Raw genomic sequence first — 17582 nt, 5'->3', positions numbered from 1 at the left:
CGGGCCGCCGCTCGGGTCTCGGGCCTCGGGCCGCCGCTCTGGTCTCGGGCCTCGGTCCGCCACTCTTTTATCCCCGCTCTCGGTCTCTCTCCTCTGCTCCCGATCAGGTCCGCCGCCGCTCTGGTCTCTGGATGGGAATTCGGGATGGGAATAAATGCCGGCTTTGCCAGTGACGCCCACATCCCATGAACGAATAAAAAAGGAACAGGCAGGCAGTGCAGGAGTGTCCTGGGAGTGTGGCACTCACAAAGCGGTATTCAGTGTTGAATAGCAGTGAGGATGTTGATACCTCGGGGGCATGCATTCAGGAGCAAATCCATGGCACTGTGGGATACTCGGCAGCACGGGGGGCAAAAGAAACGCAGTTGTTATAGGGGGTTTGATAGTCGGGAGTTTCTGCAACTGCATGGTGTGTTGCCTTCCTGGTGTCAGGGTAAAGGACATCACTGAGAGAGTGCAGAACATTTTGAGAGGGGAAGGGGAATAGCCAGAAGTCGTGGTGCATGTGGGAACCAATGACATAGGAAGGAAAAGGGTTGAGGTCCTGTGGTCGGAGTTTCAGGAGCTAGGGACGAAGTTAAAAAGCAGGATCTCAAGGTAGTAATCTCTGGATTACTCACGGTGCTACGCACTAGTGAGTATAAGAATAGTAGGATAAGACAAGTTAATGCGTGGCTGGAGCAATGGTGCAGGAGGGAGGGCTTCAGATTCCTGGAGCAATTGGAACCAGTTTTGGGGCAGGAGGGGTTGCACCTCAACAGAGCTGGGATGAATGTCTCACAGGGAGGTTAACGAGTGTAGTGGGGGAGGGTTTAAATCAATTTCACAGTGGGGTGGGCACCAGGATGACACATTAGAGATGAGAAACAGGTGCTCAGAGGACTGGGAGGGACAAATAGCACTAGAGTAAAGAAGAGGTCAGAAATAGGAGGGATCAGACAAGGGGCAAATGCAAAGCAGTGTAAGATGAGTTCAGAGTGCATGTGCGTAAATGCACGTGGCATGGTAAATAAGGTTGGTGAGCTGCAGGCTTAAGTCTCCACATGGTAGGGCGTTGGGGAGAGTTATAGAACAAAGAGATCTGGGAGTACAGATTCATAGCTCCTTGAAAGTGGAGTCACAGGTGGATAGGGTGGTGAAGAAGGCATTCAGCATGCTTGGTTTCATTGGTCAGAACATTGAATGCAGGAGTTGGGATGTCTTGTTGAAGTTGTACAGGGCATTGGTGAGGCCACACTTGGAGTACTGTGTACAGTTCTGGTCACCCTATTATAGAAAGGATATTATTAAACTAGAAAGAGTGCAGAAAAGATTTACTAGGATGCTACCGGGACTTGATGGTTTGACTTACAGGGAGAGGTTAGACAGACTGGGACTTTTTTCCCTGGAGAGCAGGAGGTTAAGGGGTGATCTTATCGAAGTCTATAAAATAATGAGGGGCATAGATAAGGTCGATAGTCAAAATCTTTTCCCAAAGGTAGGGGAGTCTATAACGAGGGGGCATAGATTTAAGGTGAGAGGGGAGAGATACAAAAGGGTCCAGAGGGGCAATTTTTTCACTCAAAGGGTGGTGAGTGTCTGGAACGAGCTGCCAGAGGCAGTAGTAGAGGCGGGTACAATTTTGTCTTTTAAAAAGCATTTGGACAGTTACATGGGTAAGATGGGTATAGAGGGATATGGGCCAAGTGCAGGCAATTGGGACTAGCTTAGTGGTATAAACTGGGCGACATGGACATGTTGGGCCGAAGGGCCTGTTTCCATGTTGTAACTTCTATGATTCTATGATTCTATGATTCTATGATTCTATGGGACTTTGATATAGTGGCAATAACAGAGACCCGGCTCAAAGAAAGGGAGGAATGGGTACTTATTATTCCTGGCCACAGGGTGCTCAGGAAAGATAGGGAAGGAAAGGGGGGAGGGTGGCAGTATTGATCAAAGGAACTATTATAGCACTGGCAGGGGATGATGTAGTTGAGGGGTCAAAGACAGAATCTATTTGGTTAGAATTAGGGAACATCAGAGGAGCTATTACACTACTGGGTGTGTACTATAGGCCACCAAATAATGGGATGGCGATAGAGGAGAACATTTGCAAGCAAATTACAGAAAGATGCAAGACCTATAGAGTAGTGAGAATGGGGGACTTCAATTATCCCAATATAGACTGAGACAGTAACAGTGTAAAGGGCAAAGAAGGGGAGGAATTCCTGAAAAGTGTTCAAGAGAACTTTCTGGAACAGGAATGAAGCAGAGCTGGATCTAGTTTTGGGGAATGAGGTGGGGCAGGTGGAGCATGTTTCAGTGGGGGAGCATTTGGGGAACAGTGATCATAATATCATTGGGTTTAGAATAGCCTTCCAGTCTTTGCTTCTTCTGCCTTTCAAACTCACTTGCTAATTTTCTGCCTCCATTTTTTGAGGTGGTAACAAGGAGGGTCGCAGAGGGTAGTGCGTTTGATGTAGTCTACGTGGATTTTAGCAAGGTTTTTGACATGGTCCCACATGGCATACTGGTCAGAAAAGTAAAAGCCCATGGGATCCAAGGGAAAGTGGCAAGTTGGGTCCAGAATTGGCTCAGTGGCAGGAAGCAAAGGGTAATGGTCAACGGGTGTTTTTGTGACTGGAAGGTTGTTGTTTCCAGTGGGGTTCTGCAGGGCTCAGTACTAGGTCCCTTGCTTTTTGTGGTATATATCAATGATTTAGACTTAAAAATAGGGACCATGATTAAGAAGTTTGCAGATGATACAAAAGTTGGCCACGTGGTTGATAGTGAGAAAGAAAGTTGTGGACTGCAGGAAGATATCAATGGACTGGTGCAGTGGACAGAAAAGTGGCAAATGGAATTCAATCCGGAGAAGTGTGAGGTAATGCATTTGGGGAAGGCAAACAAGTCAAGGGAATACACAATAAATGGGAAGGTACTGAAGTGTAGAGGAACAGAGGGACCTTGGAGTGCATGTCCACAGATCCCTGAAGGTAGCAGGACAGGTAGATAAGGTGGTTAGAGCAGTATTTGGGATACTTTCCTTTATCAGCCGAGGCATAGAATATAAGAGCAGGGATGTTATGCTAGAACTTTAAAACTAGATAGCCACAGCTAGAAAACGGCGTACAGTTCTGGTCACCACATTACAGGAAAGATGTGATTGCACTAGAGAGGGTACAGAGGAGAGTTATGAGCATGTTGCCAGGACTGGAGAATTTTAGCGATGAGGAAAGATTGGATAGGCTGGGGTTGTTTTCTTTGGAACAGAGGAGGCTGAGGGGAGATTTAATTGAGGTGTATAAAATTATGAGGAGCCTAGATAGAGTGGATAAGAAGGACCTATTTCCCTTAGCAGTGAGGTCAATAACCAGAGGGCATAGATTTAAAGTAATTGGTAGAAGGATTAGAGAGGAGCTGAGGACAATTTTTTTTCACGCAGAGGGTAGTGAGGGTCTGGAACTCAATGCCTGAAAGGGTGGTAGAGGCAGAAACCCTCATCGTATTTAAAAAGTACTTAGGAACAGGAGTAGGCCATTCAGCCCCTCGTGCCTGCTCCGTCATTTGATAAGATCATGGCTGATCTGTGATCTAACTCCATATACCTCCCTTTGGCCCATATCCCTTAATACCTTTGATTGCCAAAAAGCTATCTATCTCCGATTTAAATTTAGCAATTGAGCTAGTATCAATTGCCGTTTGCGGAAGAGAGTTCCAAACTTCTACCACCCTTTGTGTGTAGAAATGTTTTCTAATCTCGCTCCTGAAAGGTCGAGCTCTAATTTTTAGACTGTGCCCCCTACTCCTAAAATCCCCAACCAGCGGAAATAGTTTCTCTCTATCCACCCTATCCATTCCCCTTACTATCTTATAAACTTCGATCAGATCACCCCTTAACCTTCTAAACTCCAGAGAACACAACCCCAATTTGTGTAATCTCTCCTCATAATTTAAACCTTGAAGTCCGGGTATCATTCCAGTAAACCTACGCTGCACTTCCTCCAAGGCCAATATGTCCTTCCGAAGGTGCGGTGCCCAGAACTGCTCACAGTACTCCAGGTGCGGTCTAACCAGGGTTTTGTATAGCTGCAGCATAACTTCTGCCTCCTTGTACTCTCGTCCTCTAGATATAAAGGCCAGTAGTCCATTAGCCTTATTGATTATCTTCTGCACCTGGTCATGACACTTCAATGATCTATGTATCTGAACCCTGAAGTCCCTTTGGACATCCACTGTTTTTAACTTTTTACCATTTAGAAAGTACCCTGTTCTATCCATTTTTGATCCAAAGTGGATAACCTCACATTTGTCTACATTGAATTCCATTTGCCACAGTTTTGCCCATTCACCTAATCCATCAATATCCCTTTGTAATTTTATGTTTTCATCTACACTGCTTACAATGCCACTAATCTTTGTGTCATCGGCAAACTTAGATATGAGACTTTCTATGCCTTCATCTAAGTCGTTAATAAATATTGTGAATAATTGAGGCCCCAAGACAGATCCCTGTGGGACTCCACTAGTCACATCCTGCCAATGTGAGTACCGACCCATTATCCCTACTCTCTGTCGCCTTTAGCTCAGCCAATTTCCTAACCAAGTCCGTACTTTTCCCTCGATTCCATGGGCTTCTATCTTAGCTAACAGTCTCTTATGTGGAACCTTATTTGATATTAACAGCAAATTGAAATATTGTTTCCTCAAGCCCCAAGTCCAGATAATGTGCAGGTAAATAGTAAATAAGAGCCGTGACCTCTGTGGAACACCATTCACCACATCTTTCCAGACTCATGAACTTCCTGTTACCCCAGCGAATCCTTCTACTTTCCATCCATTTCTGTATCCAACTTGTTTGGATGAATCCCGAGGAGATAAATCGGAAAAAGTAAAACCAGTATAAGTTGCTGCTCTTCTGCACAGTGTGTAGTTTGCCCAGTTTTTGTGTGCTTTGTTGAAGTAGGTGTTTGCCGAGAGTAAAGATGAGACCGCTTTAGTCCTGTTTGGGACCGATGGAACCTCCAACCCCCTTGCCAAATCAGACCAGTACCAGAAAATCACTGTGCAGAGAAACCTGAAGATCCCTGACTTCGATCTCCTGGAAGATGTTCAGAGCGGCATCAAGGCAAGCAACCACCAGGCTGACTGTATCCTTTTAGCAAGCACCTGCCTGAGGGAAACAACTGAGCGCAAGGTTACCCAGAGGCTTCTCTATTATTGAGAAATGCTATATTACAGACCTCCCAAAAGTGGAAGGAGAAATATTTTTAAGCATATCTATGAAATGAGTAAAAGACACAGAATAATAATCATGGGAGATTTCAACTACTCCCAAATAAACCTGCGTGTACTATTGAATTTGAAAAGGACCATTTATTCAGAGAGGAAGGTATTGCGTTACAACTAACGAAAAGCACTACACACACACTGACACTTCATGTCCGGCTTGCCGGTCAACATTTTGCCTTACACTAATCAAAATGACTAAAATTGGGGATAAGATATTGGTGCCTATAACAGTCCACAATATTATAAAAATTTAAGTAAACATTACCCTCCAGAAGAAGCCTTACGAGGAATTAAACATTCTTACCACCACCGGTGCACCATGGCTACAGTGTGTACCATCTACAAGATGCACTGCAGCAACTCGCCACGGCTTCTTCAACAGCACCTCCCAAACCAGTGACCTCTACCACCTAGGAGGATAAGGGGTTTGTTAAGGGAAGGTAGTGTCTGACTAACTTGAATAAATTTTTTGAGCAGGTAACAAGGAGGGTTGATGAGGGTAACGTGTTTGATATAGTGTATATGGATTTTAGCAAGGCTTTTGATGAGGTCCCAAATGGCAGACTGGTCAAAAAAGTAAAAGCCCATGGGATCCAAGGGAAAGTGGCAAGTTGGATCCAAAATTGGCTCAGTGGGAGAAAGCAAAGGATAATGTTTTTGCGACTGGAAGTCTGTTTCCAGTGGGGTCCCACAAGGTTCAGTCCTAGGTCCCTTGCTTTTTGTGGTATATATTAATGATTTGGACTTGAATGTGTGGGGCTTGATCAAGAAGTTCGCAGATGATACCAAAATTGGCCGTGTGGTTGATAGTGAGGAGGAAAGCTGTAGATTGCAGGAAGATGTCAATGGATTGGTCAGGTGGGCAGAGAAGTGGCAAATGGAATTCAATCCAGAGAAGTGCGAGGTAATGCATTTGGCGAAGGCAAGCGAGTACACAATAAATGGGAGGATACTGAGAGGTGTCGAGGATCAAAGGGACCTTGGAATGCATGTCCACAGATTCGTGAAGGTGGCAGGGCAGTTAGATAAGGTGGTTAAAACGGCGTACAGAATACTTTCCTTTATTAGCTGAGGCATAGAATATGAGAGCGGGGCGATTATGCTAGAACTGTATAAAACATTGGTTAGGCCACAGCTTTAGTAGTGCGTATAGTTCATGTCACCACATTACAGCAAAGATGTGATTGCACTAGAGAGGGTACAGAGGAGATTTACAAGGATGGAGAATTCTCCAGGGCTGGAGGATTATAGCTATGAGGAAAGATTGGATAGGCAGGGGTTGTTTCCTTTGGAACAAAGAAGGCTGAGGGGAGATTTAATTGAGATGTATAAAACTATGAGAGACCTAGATAGAGTGGATAGGGAGGACCTATTTCCCTTAGCAGAGGGGTCAGTGACCAGGGGGCATAGATTTAAAGTAATTGGTAGAAGGATTAGAAGGGAGCTGAGGAGAAATTTTTTCATCCAGAGGTATGGTGGGGGTCTGGAACTCATTGCCTGGAAGGGTGGTTGAGGCAGAAACCCTCAACTCATTTAAAAAGCACTTGGATGAGCACTTGAAATCAGATCAGCCATGATCTCATTAAATGGTGGAGCAGGCTCGAAGGGCCAAATGGCCTACTCCTGCTCCTATCTCTTATGGTCTTGTGAAATGCCGCAACCTACAGGGCTACGGACCAAGTGCTAGAAAGTGGAATTAAGCTGGATAGCTCTTTTTCGGCCAGCAAGGACATGATGGGCCGAATGGCGGCCTCATAGAACCATAGAAAAGATACAGCACAGAAGGTGGCCATTTGGCCCATCATGTCCGCGCTGGCTTGAAGAACAGCCAGGTGCCCATTCTAATCCCACTTTCCAGCACCTGTAACCCTGCAGCTTACAGGGTCCAGGTACTTTTTAAGAGTTGAGGGTCCTTGCCTCTACCACCAATTTGGGCAGCGAATACACCCACCACCCTCTGGGTAAAAAAGTTTTCCCTTATGTCCCCTCCAATCCTTCCGTCAATCAGCTTAAATCTATGTCCTCTAGTTCTTGGACTCTCCGCTGGGGGAAACTGGTACTTCCTGTCTACTCTATCTAGGCCCCTCATAATTTTGTACACCTCAATCAAGTCTCCCCTCAGCCTTCTCTGCTCCAAGGAAAACAACCCCAGCCTATCCAATCTCCTCGTGAATGGAATGTTGTCATTTATTGCAAGGGGAATGGAATATAAAAGTAGAGATGTGGAGGAACAAAGTAGAGATGTTTTGCTACATTTGTACAGGGCATTGGTGAGACCACATCGAGAATACTGTGTGCAGTTTTGGTCTCCTTATTTAAGAAAGGACATAATTGCTTTGGAGGCGGTTCAGAGAAGGTTCACTCGACTGATTCCTGGATGAGGGGTTTAATCTTATGATTTACTACAGACCCCCAAATAGTCAACGGGAAATTGAGGAGCAAATATGTAAGGAGATTACAGACAGCTGCAAGAAAAATAGGGTGGTAATAGTAGGGGACTTTAACTTTCCCAACATTGACTGGGACAGCCATAGCATTAGGGGCTTGGATGGAGAGAAATTTGTTGAGTGTATTCAGGAGGAATTTCTCATTCAGTATGTGGATGGCCCGACGAGAGAGGGGGCAAAACTTGACCTCCTCTTGGGAAATAAGGAAGGGCAGGTGACAGGAGTGTTAGTGAGGGATCACTTTGGGACCAGTGATCATAATTCCATTAGTTGGGATGTCTTGTTGAAGTTGTACAAGACATTAGTAAGGCCACACTTGGAATACTGTGTACAGTTCTGGTCACCCTATTATAGAAAGGATATTATTAAACTAGAAAGAGTGCAGAAAAGATTTACTAGGATGCTACCGGGACTTGATGGTTTGACTTATTGGGAGAGGTTAGATAGACTGGGACTTTTTTCCCTGGAGAGTAGGAGGTTTAGGGGTGATCTTATAGAAGTCTATAAAATAATGAGGGGCATAGATAAGGTAGATAGTCAAAATCTTTTCCCAAAGGTAGGGGAGTCTATGACGAGGGGACATAGATTTAAGGTGAGAGGGGAGAGATACAAAAGGGTCCAGAGGGGCAATTTTTTCACTCAAAGGGTGGTGAGTGTCTGGAACGAGCTGCCAGAGGCAGCAGTAGAGGCGGGTACAATTTTGTCTTTTAAAAAGCATTTGGACAGTTACATGGGTAAGATGGGTATCGAGGGATATGGGCCAAGTGCAGGCAATTGGGACTAGCTTAGTGGTATAAACTGGGCGACATGGACATGTTGGGCCGAAGGGCCTGTTTGCATGTTGTAAACTTCTATGATTCTATGAAAGGTTGGACAAGTTGGGCCTGTATACACTGGAGTTTAGACAAAATAGAGTTGATCTTATTGAAACATATAAGATCCTGAGGGGTCTAGAAGGGGTAGATGCTGAGAGGATGTTTCCCCTTGTGGGAGAGACAAGAACTTGGGGCCACAGTTTAAAAATAAGCAGCTCCCATTTAAGACGGAGATGAGGAGAATTTTTTTTCTGAGGGCCGTGAGTGTGTGGAACTCCCTTCCCCAGAGAGTGGTGGAGGCAGGGTCATTGAGTATTTGTAAGGCTGGTTAGATAGATTCCTGATTAATCTGAGGATCATTTTCCAATCCTCACTAGATACAGGGGAAGTACCGGAGGACTGGAAGACTGCAAATGTAGTACCATTGTTTAAAAAGGGTACGAGGGAAAGGCTGAACAATTATAGGCCGGTCAGTCTTACCTCGCTGGTGGGCAAACTATTAGAATCAATACTGAGAGATAGGATAAACTGTCACTTGGAAAGGCATGGTTTAATCCGGCAGTGTCAGCATGGATTTGTTCAGGGAAGGTCATGCCTTACAAACCTGATTGAATTCTTTGAGGAAGTGACGAGGAGGATTGATGAGGGTAGTGCAGTTGATGTAATAGAAATAGGAGGATAGAACAGATGAATGCGTGGCTAAAGAGTTGGTGCAGGAGGGAGGGTTTCAGTTTCCTGGATCACTGGGCCTGCTTCTGGGGAAGGTGGGACTTGTACAAGTCGGACGGGTTGCACCTGAACCAGAGCGGGACAAATATCCTTGCGGGGAGGTTTGCTAGCACTGTTGGGGGGGTTGAAACTAACTTGGCAGGGGGATGGGATACAGAGTGGAGCTACAATAGGGGGTGATGTGCAGCCAAATATAGAGAAAAAAACAAGTCAGCTTGGAAGACAGGGCAAATATGTAAGGGCAAGGCTGGATGGCATCTATTTTAATGCAAGGAGTCTTGCGAATAAGGTGGATGAACTGAAGGTGTTGATAAACACATGGGAGTATGATATTGTTGCTGTCACAGAGACATGCTTGAGGGAGGGGCAAGACTGGCAGCTCAATATTCCGGGGTACAGAATCTTCAGGCGAGACAGAGGGGGAGGTATAAGAGGAGGGGGGGTCGCAATATTAATTAAAGAATCAATTACTGCCATAAGGAGGGATGATATATTAGCAGGTTCCTCAAATGAGGCCATATGGGTGGAGCTTAAAAACAAAAAGGGGGCAAGCACTTTGATGGGAGTGTACTATAGGCTCCCAAACAGTCAGGGGGAGATAGAGGAACAGATATGTAGGCAAATCTCAGAAAATTGTGCAAATAATAGGGTAATAATCGTGGGGGATTTCAACTTCCCCAATATTAACTGGGAGTGTAAAAGGCTTAGAGGGTACAAAATTCTTAACGTGCATCCAGGAGAGCTTTTTGAGCCAGCATGTAGAAAGTCCTACAAGAGAGGGGGCGGTACTGGACCTAATTCTAGGGAATGTGGCCGGCCAAGTGGAAGAAGTGCTAGTAGGTGAGCACTTTGGTGACAGTGACCATAATTCGGTGAGATTTAAGGTGGTCATGGAAAAGGACAGGGAGGGGCCGGAAATAAAGGTTCTAAATTGGGGGAAGGCCGATTTTAATAGGATAAGGCAGGATCTGGCCAAAATGGACTGGGATCAGCTGCTTGTAGGAAAATCCGCATCGGAGCAATGGGAGTCTTTCAGAAGGGAGATTGAGACCATACAATGACAACATGTTCCCGTAAAGGTCAAGGGTGGTTCCAAGAACTCCAGGGAACCTTGGATGTCAGGGGATATACGAGAATGGATTAGGAAAAAAAGGAGGGCTTTTGGCAGATACAAAAGGCTAAAGACGGAGGAAGCCCTAGAGGAGTACAAAAAGTGCAGGGGGATACTTAAAAAAGAAATTAGGAGATCAAGGAGGGGCCATGAAATAACACTGGCGAGCAAAATAAAGGAAAATCCTAAGATGTTTTATAAGTATATTAAGGGTAAGAGGATGACTAGGGAAAAAATAGGGCCCATTAGGGACAAAAATGGCAATCTGTGTGTGGAGCCGGCAGATGTAGGAGGGGTTCTAAATGAATTTTTTGCATCTGTTTTCACTATGGAGAAGGACGATGTAGACATAGAAATACGGCAGGGGGACTGTGATATACTCGAACATATTAACATCGAGCGGGAGGAGGTATTGGCGGTTTTAGCAGGCCTAAAAATGGATAAATCCCCAGGCCCGGACGAAATGTATCCCAGGCTACTGTGTGAGGCAAAGGAGGAGATTGCGGGGGCTCTGACACATATATTCAGAACCTCTCTGGCCACAGGGGATGTGCCAGAGGACTGGAGAACCGCTAATGTAATACCATTATTCAAGAAGGGGAGTAGGGAAAAACCGGGGAACTACAGGCCAGTGAGCCTAACATCAGTGGTAGGAAAATTATTGGAAAAAATTCTGAAGGACAAAATTAGTCTCCACTTGGAGAAGCAAGGATTAATCAGGGATAGTCAACATGGCTTTGTCAAGGGAAGATCATGTCTGACTAATTTGATTGAATTTTTTGAGGGGGTGACTAGGCGTGTGGATGAGGGTAACGCAGTGGATGTGGTATACATGGATTTCAGTAAGGCCTTCGATAAAGTCCCCCACAGGAGACTGGTCAAGAAGGTACGAGCCCATGGAATCCAGGGTGCCTTGGCACTTTGGATACAAAACTGGCTTAGTGGCAGAAGGCAGAGGGTGATGGTCGAAGGTTGTTTTTGTGACTGGAAGCCTGTGGCCAGTGGGGTACCACAGGGATCGGTGCTGGGTCCCTTGCTGTTTGTGGTCTACATTAATGACTTGGATATGAATGTAAAAGGTATGATCAGTAAGTTCGCTGATGATACAAAGATTGGTAGGGTGGTAAATAGCGAGGAGGATAGCCTCAGTCTGCAGGACGATATAGATGGGTTGGTCAGATGGGCGGAACAGTGGCAAATGGAATTTAACCCGGAAAAGTGCGAGGTGATGCACTTTGGAGGGACTAACAAGGCAAGGGAATACACAATGAATGGGAGGACCCTAGGCAAGACAGAGGGTCAGCGGGATCTTGGTGTGCAAGTTCACAGATCCCTGAAGGCGGCGGAACAGGTAGATAAGGTGGTAAAGAAGGCATATGGGATACTTGCCTTTATTAGCCGAGGCATAGAATATAAGAGCAAGGAGGTTATGATGGAGCTGTATAAAACACTGGTTAGGCCACAGCTGGAGTACTGTGTGCAGTTCTGGTCGCCACACTACAGGAAGGATGTGATCGCTTTGGAGAGGGTGCAGAGGAGATTCACCAGGATGTTACCAGGGCTGGAGCGCTTCAGCTATGAAGAGAGACTGGGAAGATTGGGTTTGTTTTCCTTGGAGCAGAGGAGGCTGAGGGGGGACATGATTGAGGTGTACAAAATTATGAGGGGCACAGATAGGATGGATACTAAGGAACTTTTTCCCTTCGTTGAGGGTTCTATAACAAGGGGACATAGATTCAAGGTAAAAGGCGGGAGGTTTAGAGGGGATTTGAGAAAGAACTTTTTCACCCAGAGGGTGGTTGGAGTCTGGAACTCACTGTCTGAAAGGGTTGTGGAGGCAGGAACCCTCACTACATTCAAGAAGCATTTGGATGAGCACTTGAAATGCCATAGCATACAAGGCTACGGACCAAATGCTGGAATATGGGATTAGAGTAGACAGGGCTGATGGCCGGCGCGGACACGATGGGCCGAAGGGCCTCTATCCGTGCTCTATGACTCTGTGATGTTGTCTGCATGGATTTTAGTAAGGCATTTGACAAGGTCACATATGGCAGACTTGTCAGAAAGGTAAAAGCCCATGGGATGTAGGGAAATGTGGCGAATTGGATCCAAAATTGTCTCAGTAACAGGAAACAAGGGTTAAAAGTCGATGGATGTCTTTGCGAATGGAAATCCGTTTCCACTGGTGTGCCACAGGGCTCATTGTTGGGTCCCTTGCTGTTTGTGGTATATATTAATGATTTGGACTTGAATGTAGGGTGCATGATTGGTAAATTTGCAGACGACACAAGAATTGGCCTTGTAGTTGATAGTGAAGAGGATTGCTGTAGATTCCAAGAAAATATCAATGGGTTGGTGAAGTGGCAGAAAAGTGGCAAATGGAGTTCAACCCGGAGAGGTGTGAAGTAATGCACCTAGGGAGGGCAAACAGTAAAAGGGAATACGCAGTAAACGGGAATATATTGAGAGGGGTAGAGGAAGTGAGAGACCTTGGAGTGCATGTGCACAGGTCCCTGAAGGTGGCAGTACAGGTAGATAAGGTTGTGAAGAAGGCATACGGAATGCTCTCCATTATTAGCTGAGGTATAGAATACAGAAGCAGGGATGTAATGATGGAACTGTATAAAACGCTGGTAAGGCCACAGCTGGAGTATTGTGCGCAGTTCTGGTCACCACATTACAGGAAGGACGTAATTGCTCTCGAGAGAGTGCAGAGAAGATTTACAAGAATGTTGCCAGGGCTTGAAAATTGCAGCTACGAGGAGAGATTGGATAGGCTGGAGTTGTTTTCCTTCGAGCAGAGGAGGCTGAGGGGAGACTTGATTGAGGTGTACAAAATTATGAGGGGCCTGGATAGAGTCGACAGGAAGTACCTGTTTCCCCAAGTGGAGAGTTCAAGAACTAGGGGACATAGATTTAAGCTGATTGGCGGAAGGATTAGAGGGGACATGAGGAAAAACTTTTTTACCTAGAGGGTGGTGGGTGTATGGAATTTGCTGCCCGAATTGGTGGTAGAGGCAGGGACCCTCAAGTCTTTTTAAAAAGTACCTGGACCTGCACCTAAAGTGCTGTGAGCTGCAGGGCTACGGACCGGATGCTGGAAGGTGGGATTAGAATGGGCACCTGGTTGTTCTTCGAGCCGGCGCGGACACGTTGGGCCAAATGGCCCCCTTTGCTGTATTTTTTTCTATGGTTCTATGGTTTTAAGGTAGTCAAAGGTTATAGTCGATAGATGGGAAAGTAGGGTTGAGGTCATAATCAGATCAGCCATGATCTTATCAAATGACAGGGCAGGCTCGAGGGGCCGAATGGCCTACTCCTCTTAATTCGTATGCTCATATGTTGGGGCAGATGTTGAGATTAACATTGTCGCACAATCTTCAAGCGAGAAGAGGCAGGAATTATGACTCTACCCAGTGGAGCGGGCAATATGATTTTGCTTATTCCTCTGTACTATTGCTCAAGTGATTGTATTTACTTTACTTATTCCATATCAATCAAGTAAACACATAACAAATATGGATCTCCTCGGACACTTAGATGACCTCATCCACTCTCTCTGAATTAGGACATTGTCTAATCCCCTATACAATCCTGTCTCGAGAGAGAGAGATCAGATTGGAGACCTCATCCACTCTGTCTGAACTAGAAGGACACTGTCCAACCCACTAAACCAGCCAGTCTGGCCCGAGAGACAACATAGTGGCGGCCTCATCCCCTCTGCCTGAAGTGAAAGGATATTGGCAAACCCCCTAGACTAGCCAATTCTGCTCTGGAGAGAGGAGAGGGAGAACGTAATCCCCTATGTCTGAAGTACAAGAACAGCATTTCGGCGACTGTACATTCATTCTGCCTCTAGAGGGGAGAGAGCTGAGTGAAGACCTGGTCCTCTGAGGTAAAGGACAGCAACTAACCGAGTATACAACAAAAAGATAATGCTGGAAACGCTCAGCAGGTCAATCACTACCTGTGGAGAGAAGATACAAATTAACATTTCGGCTGTATGCTCTTTGTCACATATTTCCAGCGTATTCTGTTTTTGTTTAATTTCTAGCATCTGTGCTTTTTGCATTTTTTTTTTCAGTATACAACTGAGTCTGGTTACAGAGAGGATAGGAGAGATCTCATTCATTGTCTGAGGTAGAAGAAAGCATCCGGCCCACTCTATCACTCTCTGCCAGTGGACAGGCTCAGGTCACTGGAGGAGCTTGTTCACCCAGTCAGTGTATTCAAGAGTGAGGTGACCTCCGGTACCATTGAGTAATTATATGTGATGAGTTGCAATTACTGAACACATTATAAAATTTAAAGTTGAATTAACTTTTTGCGTGGATTCATGTTATGTTTGATCCTTGACTCTCCCTAAGTTCTGGATGCCCTGGTTGTCTGTATGGACCTGCTTCAGAAGCAGACCTTGTAAGTACTGGAATCACTTGGAGAAGATGTCAGAAGCTTCTGTGCTGCGCTTGAGCTGTTGATGGGCTATAGGAGTTTCCCTGACATCACGGGTGGGATCTACACAAGTGCAGGATTCAGATAGTGGGAACCTGGACTTAAACTGATCATTTCAGTTCCTCTAGCAATAGAATGCTTTGTTTCTCTGGTTAGATTCCAGCCCTGACTGGCTGTTCAAATTCAGTTACTTCAAGTGCCAAGATTTGTTAATTCTTGGTAGGATACCTAGAATATTATAGAAATGTATGTTCGGCATGAGCTGAGCTTCTGATTCCATGTCCTCTCCATCACCAAAACCGCCTACTCCCGTGTCCGCCCCTGCCTCAGCTCATCTGCTGCTGAAACCATCATCCGTGCCTTTGTTACCTCCTGACTCGACTATTCCAATCCTCTCCTGACCGGCTCCCATCTTCCACCCTCCATAAACTTGAGCTCATCCAAAACTCTGCTGCTCGTATCCTAACTCGCACCAAGTCCCACTCACCTATTGCTTCTGTGTTTCGCTGACCTACATGTGGGGTAACTGTACTGATTGGAGATAATTTAATGGCAGTTGAAAAAAGGGACATAACTGTAATTTATATAGAAGCAGAATCCATATGGATTGGTAGAAAAGATAAAAAGGGATCGATCACCCGAATGGGGTATTCTACAGACCACCTAATAGTGGAAGGTCAGTGGAGGAAGAAATATGTAAGCAAATCTATGAAATGAGTAAAAGACATTGACTAATAATCATGGGAGATTTCAACTACCCCCAAATAAATTGGCAAGAAGAGGTAGGTAAAGGGAAAAGGGAATGGAGTTTTTAGTGTGTTCAGGACTCTTTTCTTACCCAGTATGTAAGAAGCCCAACAAGAGAGGAATCACTGAAACAAAAGCAAAATACTGCATACTGGAAGCACTCAACAGGTCAAGCAGCACCCATGGCGAGAGAAACAGAGTTAACATTTCAGGTGGATAACTTTTCGTCAGAACTGGAAGAAGTTACAGATTTAACAGTTCAGAAGCAAGTGCAGAGCCAGGGAAAAGGAAGGGGGTGGAGGAAGGAAAGAACAAAGGGAAGGTCTCTGATAGGGTGGAGGGCAGTGATTAAATGACAGAAGGGATGATGGGACAAGTAAAGAAACAAAAGATGGATCCAGAGGAGGTGTAAATGATAATAGCAGAAGCATTACCAGCACCTGCTGGATGAAAAAATGGGAGTGGTGGTTTTGATTTGAGGTTATTGAATTCAGTGTTGAGTCTGGAAGGTTGTAAAGTGGAGTAAAATAGAGAGGAATCACTGCTGGATCTAGTAATGGGAAATGAACCAGTGCAGATAAGAGAAGTAAGCATAGGGGGACATGTAGGCAATAGTGATCGCAACATAATAAGATTTAAAATAATGATTGAGATAGACATAAGTAAGACAACGGCCAAAGTAATAGATTGGAAAAAAACTAATTTTGAGGGGATGAGAATGGAACTAGGGAAGGTAAACTGGAAAAAACACTTGGACAGACAAAGCGATAGAACAGCAGTGGGAAATATTTAAGACAATGATCAATAGAGTTCAAAAGCAATATATTCTGCTGAAAAACAAGAACAAACTAGTCAGTAATGAAATTCCAGGGTTGAATAAAGAGATATAGGCAAAATTGAAATTAAAGAAAAAGGCATACTTTAAGTACATAGACAATAAAGGAGAGGATGACGAGAGAATACGAAGAGGTTGGAAAAGAAGTCAAAAAACAATTAGGAAAGCAAAGAGCAATTACAAAATTAAATTATCAAGGAATATAAAAAGAAATAGTGAAGTATTCTGCAGATACGTAAATAACAATCAATTACAATTGTGAGAAGGGATGATATGCTAAATGGATTATCAATCGAGGGCCATATGGGTTGAGCTAAGAAATATAAAAAAAAAGGGGCAGTCACACTACTAGGAGTGTACTATAGACCCCTGAATAGCGAAAGGGAGATAGAAGAACAAATATGTAGTCAAATTTCTGAGTGCAAAAATAAGAGGGCAGTAATATTAGGGGACTTCAACTACCCTAACATCAACTGGGATTCAAACCGTGTGAGGGGCACAGAGGGCGCAAAATTCTTGACCGGTGTCCAGGAGAACTTTTTTAGCCAGTACATGACAAGCCCAACAAGAGGGGATGCAATTCTAGATTTAGTCCTGGGAAATGAAGATGGGCAAGTGGGTGAAGTGACAATGGGTGACCATATTTAGGATAGTGACTACAATTCAGTTAGTTTTAGCATTATTATGGAAAAGGACAGAGTTAAATCAGGAGTAAACATTTTAAATTGGGGGAAGGCAAATCTTACAGAACTAAGAGGTGATTTGGCAGAAGTGGACTGGACACAACTACTTGAGGAGAAATCAGTGGCAAGCCAGTGGGAGGGACTAAAAAGTGAAATTCTACAGGTGCAATGCAGACACGTCCCCTCAAAGAAAAAGGGTGGCACTGCCAAATTTAGAGCCCTCTGGTTGTCTAGAAGTATACGGGGCAAGATAAAGCAGAAAAAGAAAGCTAATCGCTGTCACAGAAAACTAAATACTGCAGAAAGCCTAGAGGAGTATAGAAAGTACAGGGATGACGTAAAAAAGGAAATAAGGAAAGCAAAGAGAGGGCATGAAAAAATATTAGTTCATAAGATTAAAGAAAACCCAAAGATGTTTTATCAGTACATGAAGAACAAGAGGATAGCTAAGGAAAAGGTGGGACCTATCAGGGATGATAAGGGTAA

General features: G+C 44.7%; 1 protein-coding gene across 3 annotated transcripts in view; it reads left to right on the top strand.

Annotated features, from left to right (window-relative positions):
- Positions 1 to 17582, top strand: part of xrcc5 (X-ray repair complementing defective repair in Chinese hamster cells 5) — a 487392-nt gene that overhangs the window by 33324 nt on the left and 436486 nt on the right. For all 3 annotated transcript variants that reach the window (XM_067986924.1, XM_067986923.1, XM_067986925.1), the window contains exons 3-4: positions 4949 to 5132; positions 14747 to 14795. In XM_067986924.1, coding sequence (XP_067843025.1) covers positions 4949 to 5132; positions 14747 to 14795 — 233 coding nt within the window. The remainder of the gene's footprint in view (positions 1 to 4948; positions 5133 to 14746; positions 14796 to 17582) is intronic.

The sequence above is a fragment of the Heptranchias perlo genome, chromosome 7 (genome assembly GCF_035084215.1).
Source record: "Heptranchias perlo isolate sHepPer1 chromosome 7, sHepPer1.hap1, whole genome shotgun sequence".
Lineage (NCBI taxonomy): Eukaryota > Metazoa > Chordata > Chondrichthyes > Hexanchiformes > Hexanchidae > Heptranchias > Heptranchias perlo.
The sequence above is the reverse complement of the archived record's forward strand: the minus strand, read 5'-3'. Positions and strand labels throughout refer to the sequence as shown.